Genomic DNA, 7,497 nt, shown 5'->3' with positions numbered 1-7,497 from the left:
CCCTGAATTAATTTGTACTGTAGACAGGGACCGAGCACAAGTCGTCTTTTGAACTCATGTGAAAAATACGAATATTCAACTTTTCACTCGACTTAACTCTCAGTCCAATTGTGTTTTTCTTAAACAGGTTCTCCAAATCCAAACTGACATGAGGCACGTGACTTACCTCTGAGAGTACTGCATGCTCAGCCCTTCTCACAGACTAGTGTTTGCTGTGTGGCATGACAGTTTCCCTTGTCAGGCGCTGCACTGGCTGCCGTGGGAAAGCACTTGGCACTACTGATGGTTTTTCAAGTAGAAAATCTGCAGAAACTGGTTTTGCACAGCAGATAAAGCAGCCTGCCATTTCTTGCCCTGCCAGGATCTATCACAGAAGTGGCACACAGGAAATAATGCTCTACAGACAGTTATATAAAATTCAATTTTTAAAACTCTTCAGCATTAATTCTTTATGGTATCACAGTGCAATGAGGCAGGAGGAGGAGCAGGCCAGGCCAGGAGAGACAGAAAAGACTTTCTGGTTTTGCTGTGAGATTTAGGGTTGAAGTTTCCATGCTGCTACAAAACCCAGCAGTATCATGCCCAATTTCCGTCTCTGTGAAGCACTCACATGGGCCATCAGAGTTAATACAGTGAAAATACCAATCTTCCATTAATGCATGCAGCAACATCAAACTCCAGTTACCCAGCTTACCACAGGAACACCCAGCAAGCATCCAACCTTGACTTTCTGATTTGGAAAGTTTGAGCAAAGCCAAACGGCAGGCTGAAGGAGAAAGGGAGTTACAAACTGGAAATGAAGACGTGGCATGCTGGTCAGGGGGATGATACATGCACAGAAAGGTGCTGGGATAAAATGGAGAGATGCAATACAAGCACAGGACACGGTGAGGACAGTGAGGTTGGGTCCCTGTTGTTGATGATGCGCTGGTGATGTTAGCACTCCCATGTGGAAGTGCTTGAGGAAGACCAGGAACAGCTGGGATACAGGATGCAAAACCAGTCTGGGAATCAACAGGTTTGATTGGAATGAGTCACCTAAGAACCTGGCTCCCAATTTAAATTATTACGATGCCTAAGTCCCAAGAGACAGATATTTAAAAGATATTCAGACAGTCACATATACACAAAGACATTTAAGTCTACCCTGGTATCCCCACTGACAATACGTCTTTGGTGGCTTTGAAATTTTACCTTAATTTTAGCTGTTTTCAGTGAAAAAAAATCAAAATAATTATAATACTCTCAAAATTTTAATGATCCATTCTGATCTTTTTTTTTTTTAATTAGAAACGCTTATCATAGCAGGCTAGTCTTAGTAATGGAATCCGATTGTCTTTATTCATTGTATTAAATGTAAAGCATTATTGTTCTTATAATTTAGGTCACGAAATAAAAATGTTACCAGTGTTGTTGCTTCAGGTTTTAATAACCATTTTCCACAACATGAAATAGTTTGATTACCAAGACCTACCAGTGGTCAATGATGGCAACTCCCAAATAATGCTTCATACTCCTAAGAAATGGCACACAAAACTTACCTTCCATTATGCATTTTAATAACCGAAAGCCGCTTTATTCTGCTTTTTATACAACCAATTATACATTAACATGTACATGTACCCAATTCCAGTCACAGTGTATACATATTTTTGGATCCGCAGCAATATAAAATGAGTTCTACCTGTATATACATGTGCAAGTCTGAATAAATCCTGAGTAATTTTAAAGTACTGTTAGTAAAATCCTGTAAATTTTAACTGATGCAAATAAAATTGAGGTCTTACAGTGTTATGCTCTTGTGAAGAAGCTGTTTTTCAAAAACAGAAATATAGCACTTTGCATTAGCTTTATGCATAGCTTTGCGCTCTGTACACTGCACAGTATCCACTTACGGTCCAGGTAATTAGAAAATGTGAAAAGATGCTGACCGCATTCTTCAGTTAACTATTGCTTCCTTTACTTCTTAATTAGTGGCAAGTGATTTATTCTGCTTCAAAATAACCAAGTGTGGAAGACTTCTACGGGTTTTAAATGATATTCTTTCTGCTGTATATATTTTGTAAACATTCAAGTCACTCAGGCCCTTAAATTCTTCTAAGAAAAACTATACAATTGTACAGTCAAATACTTATAACATGTGTCCTGGGGAAAAAAAAGAAACAACAGCAGAGTATGAGCATTACCTTAAATGCCACAGTATGCTATAAGGAATCAAAAGAGGCAATGTTCTTTAAGGAGCAACTTGGACAGAAACCGAAAGGCTGCTCAAAAACCCTGTCAGTATGACACACCAGCACAGGCAACACGAGATGATCTCACACGACCATAACAAATTGTCTGAGCAGAAGTGAGGGAAGCGTTCCCACTGAGGAGCTGATCCAAACCCAGCATGTGAGTCAGAACTTTCGTACGGTATTAACAGAGCAACTCACACAACAATGTCTGCATACCCCATGCCAGGAAAATGCAGGCACTTCTCATATTAATGCGAAGTGGCAGAGGACAAAAGCTAGCGTCAGGGCATAGCTGTCTTTAGCTGGAGTTGGTTTGATGCAACTTCTCAGGCATGAAAGAAGATACCCTTTTTTCTTCCCCCTCATTTTCCTTGTACCACGAGTGAAGGCACCACTGTCTGTGCTCCTCTGGCACAACAGTCCTGGCAAGTTAGCTGGTCCCATGGCTGCTATAGTCAAAAACTCCTTTCCTGAAGAAGGGTGAGAATTCACAGATGGTGTGTTTAGACAGAGTTGACCCCACTTTATCAATGTGCAGTGGAGATGATGGAGATTTCAGCATTGCAGCAAAAAAGCTCCTGAGGTATTTCTGTGGAACAAAATGCAAAATGTCATGATTACAACCACTTTGAATAATTAAATGAACAGCAGTACAAAAACCAAAAAAAAAATCTAGACTAAAACAATATCTCCATGGACTACAAAAAGCCCTTTTAATAATCACCAGCACTGAAATCCATCCATTAAAAATGTCTCCTGACATGTCCACGTTAAGATCAGGAAAAGCAGAAAAAAACTATTTCCCACTTGCTTTCCCTGCCAAGCACGCTAACTGTTTTATTCTGCACTCGTGTGACGCTTCTGCTAATCATGACCTGCTAATACTGCTGTCTAGCATTACCAAACACTGCAGCAGGTGCAAGCCTCAAATCTATTCTGCAGGAATTTCACTACATATGGACACAAAAGGACTTCAGAAATCGTTCCCTCATCAAGCCTTTATGAACCCTGCATTGAAAAGGATTTGTTTTGACCAAGGCCATCTGCACAAATATTGTATGACTTCCATAACATTTCAGAACCTAACAGCATCTTTTCACTGAGTTGCCCTCTAAATGTTTTATTTTTTTAAGAAGTCTGACACATAAGAAGCATTCCCCTTCCCAGAAGTTAGTATCCACCAACCACTGCGCGACTCGCATCCATTTATATCTACAGAAATTGTGACAGATGTACATTAACACAAAGTTAGGTTTCACAAACCTGATGGGGTTTCCTTCACATACGGGTTGAATTATTACAATCATTTAACATAGTTTAATAAGCTACATTTATAACTTTGAACTAAAACACTGTAGGTAAAATGTTGATCAGACAGGTGCTAAAAAAAATAATTACCAAATGTCACCCAAATAGCTGCATGGGAAATCTCATCTAGAACACAGGGATAAACTCCTTTGCTCTGCTACAGACTGACCACAGAAGAAGATAACCTGAGAAATTATTCACTAATCCTGGATGCAGCGGGAAGTACATCTATAAGACAGAACGCCACAAATATCCTATGAAAAACACAAGGTTTAGTCATTGAATGCAGCAACTTCTGGGTCATGAAAGAGGTTCGTTCAGGAAGCAGTCCTAATTATTCACTTTCTTCTCAAGGAGAATTTCTCCATAATATAACAACCTGTTATCTATTTAAAGTACCTTGGAAACCAGCTGTATTAATACCACAGAAAGCGGGATAACAACAACAAAAAATAGCAGCTGGCACATAAGCTATTCTCTTGGCAGGATTGGTAGATTTTCTTTTTTATTCAGATCTCCCACAGGTTGTATTAATGCTCGTGAAAAAAATTCATTACAAAAAATGCCTTCAAGATGAATTCCAGCAGACTAAAAGGTAATTTAAAGTGAGCAACAGATGTCATATCGACATTTGTCATAATTAGTTCGCAAAGTAGGGCCCTTTAAAAAAGTCCCAATCCAGTAATGCCTGAAGGATGAATATGGTGGAAAATCAAATGTAAAACAAAGCATACTGTTAGAGTTTTAGCACTGTGCTGAAAAGTTACTGCAGTAATTTCAGTTTATGGCTACTGAAGGCTCAAAGGTACCAAAATTTCTCACTGGAGACATTATAAGACCTATTGCATTCACCTTGGTATGTATGGCCAGATAATTGACTGTCATGCCTTTGCTGTAGAGCCATTATTCATTGTTTTGGCATGATAGCTCTAATGGCAGTGAACAAAAAAAAAATAAATCCCTCTGCTATAAGCGTGTACTTATCTGACAGGGAAACACTAGGAACAGCAGGTATACTTATTTTCCTGGATCTGTATGCAAGAGTTGCTCAATGAATATCACAGATTCTTTGAACATGAAAAAGATACTTGGGAAAATGGCAACAAGCAGACCCTACCGGATTACGATGGAATTCATTTTGTATGAAGGTTCTCAGCCATATGGCTTTGCATTATGTGCTCTTCAACAACCATTTCCGAACAAATTAGCCCTCTTTTAAATCCCATATCTGCATTCGCCCTTGTTTGCAATGCTGATGTGTTAGCACAGCGCAGAGCTGATGTGCCCTTGACACAAAGAAGCTGTTGCTTCAGTGAAATTGAGGCTGCTCTGTCGAGATATGTTGGCTAGGAGTTAAGTCCCGTAGATGGAAAACAGTGATTGATGGCAGAAGTGTTTGTTCTCACAATTACTAGTGTGTATGCCTCTATTACAGGGCTGCGGCTAGGCAGGAAGGGGGAAGGTTGCTCTGCCCTGCGTGCTGCAGTGTGGACAAAGTCGAAGAGTGTGTCAGGAGAAAAGGAAGAGTGCTCCTTACTGGTATGTGGAAATAAGCATCCCTAGTTCAGCCAGGATAGGCAGAGGATGAGGGTCACAGCAATCAGAGAGAGGGACAGGCACGTCGACACCAAACACTGGCGATGACAGAGAGAAAACTTTCCTAGGGATCCAGAAGGGCCTTGGCACGGACTTTGCTGCAACCCAGGAAGCCACTGCAAGCTGCAGCAAGGCTAGATGAAATGGTCTCCTCTGCTGGGACACAACAGACAGGGGGAGAGCTGTTTTCAAAGCTTTTATATTAAATCCATTTCCAGCAGCAGATATGATTTTTCTCTATTTACAGAAGAACACTGTTGTTTGTGCTGAGTTAAAACTAGGTGGGATGCACTCTGGTATCTTTTGATGTGTTCCCTTTAAAAGAAAAAAAAAAGTCTTTGATGCTGGCAAGCTCAGAGTGCCAACAGAGAAACATGTACAAATTTTATATAAATTAATGCTGCGACATCCTACCTGCACTTCACCAACAGCATCTAAACAGCATCACCCCAGAAATGCAAAGCACCACATTATAGCAACCCTCCTTTTGCAAGGTTTGCATGACTAACTTTGAAAGAAAAAGCTAAGTAAATGCTACAAAAATTTTCAAAGTCTTGTCTTACTTGTTTTGTTTGTTACCCTTTCAAAACTAGTCATTTGTTCTGGATTATTTAGTCTGGTAATCAGTATTCTTCAAAATGCACTTAGGAGTTTAATTTCACTAATAGCGTTCAACCTGCTATGTTGTTGGTTTGCTGGAAAATATCCTAATTACAAATTTGTAAACGTCTCAGTGTGAGGGCACAGGACCCTGGCATTATAACAGGAATGGAAAATGGGTAACTTAAACAGTTTGTGTTGGTTCCTCCATGTAAGCACACATCCACGAACAGCAGTTAAGAGAGTGAAAATATTCTTGGCATGTACCAAACTTTTAGAGACAAAAATCCAGGTGAAAAAAAAAAATCCAAAATAGGAGAAGCAGTGTTTTTCCTCTCTTGGCATGCATTATATCCTTAATGACCTTTAACTTAAAATTTATGACAGCCATACCTGCAAATTTTCAACTTGGATTCTGAGTGTTTGGAAACGAAGCAAGACTGGAGAACGGTGTGAGGTCCACCTACTGATTTGAGTAGCTTTCCCTCCAGTTTCATTATGCAAATGGCAAAATGGTAACCATTTTGAAAGCTTATTAAAAATTATTACTTTAATAAGGTTTACTTCTTAAGCAGAAGGCCAGTGATCAGACTTGATCCATCAGCACAGCAAAGTCATTCTAATGATTTTTGCACTACTTCATAATGTGGGGACCTCATAATTTTATACATTTTAATATAAATCCATAACTTAATTTAAAGTTATTAAAGTTATTACAATCAAAAAGCTTTCTCGAATGTGAAAATGTTCTTATCATCCTTTCAATTGTGGCATTTTGAAGGGGAATTCAGTTCAATGACATTGTTCTCATAATCTATTACAAACAGTGACAGCCTCCGAGACCAATAGCAGAGCTTAGGAAGAATTGGATTTTTCATTAAACTTTGGTTTGTTTAAAAAGTCATCAACTCTGGTACTTCCAGAAAGTGAAAAAATTTTGAGCTCCTTCCCCTACTGCAGTTTCTACCAATTTCGCCCAGAAAAACAGTGTCGTAAATTCTTTAAACATAACACTTCACAATTAGCATAATAAATATCACTAATATTTGACAGGCCTAAAAGCACCACAAACTGGAATAAAGGTAAGCCTCACAAGGCTTCAGGGATTTTTGAAACAACAGCCTCTTCTCCCCACCCTTCCTTCAACACCTACACATCAATCTGACAATGAAAATCTTTGCCACAAGGTCACAGAAGGTCGTCAGTGGCACAGGCAGGAATAATTAACTTGCTCATCTATCTTTGAGCATCGGCTCCTCTCTCCCTTTAATAGAGATGCTAGTTTCTCTTGGCACCAATCATGTAATTATTCTGTTGACTAGTGTTAAGTGCTGCAAGCTTTACATCAAATCTTGATTTGAATTATTCATAGAGCAGAGCATACGCAGGTATCAACAGCTGTTTTCTATAGGATAGATAGCTGATTACAAAAAAAAAAAAAAAAAAAGACAGATTGAAGCATATTCCCTGACTCTGAAAAACTGTATTATGCTACAATTAGTCCCAGCGATTTCAAATGGAATATTCACCAAAGCCTGATATTCCTGAGGAAGAATCTGGCCCCAAACGAGCAGACAGGAGTGTGCTTAGCTGCCAATCTGCCATCACAAAACCAAAGATCTGCTCAGAGGACAAAGCACGCAAAGGGAGCCCCTTGTCACTGTGTATAAATAAGAGCCTATCTCCTGCCTTTGTCTCCTAGAAGGAAATCGTTGGACACATGCAAAGGAAAATGAGCGTTCGGGGACTGTTTCCC

At 39.4% G+C, this 7,497-nt stretch overlaps 1 protein-coding gene across 1 annotated transcript in view; it reads right to left on the bottom strand.

The window, feature by feature from the left end:
• Positions 1 to 1,550: 1,550 nt before the first annotated feature.
• KIF16B (kinesin family member 16B) overlaps positions 1,551 to 7,497 on the bottom strand; it is a 140,599-nt gene continuing 134,652 nt past the window's right edge. The window contains 1 exon segment of the mRNA XM_040553185.1: positions 1,551 to 2,826. Within this exon segment, the coding sequence (XP_040409119.1) occupies positions 2,668 to 2,826 (159 nt within the window). The 3' untranslated portion in view covers positions 1,551 to 2,667.

This window comes from Cygnus olor, chromosome 3 (assembly GCF_009769625.2).
Source record: "Cygnus olor isolate bCygOlo1 chromosome 3, bCygOlo1.pri.v2, whole genome shotgun sequence".
Lineage (NCBI taxonomy): Eukaryota > Metazoa > Chordata > Aves > Anseriformes > Anatidae > Cygnus > Cygnus olor.
The sequence above is the reverse complement of the archived record's forward strand: the minus strand, read 5'-3'. Positions and strand labels throughout refer to the sequence as shown.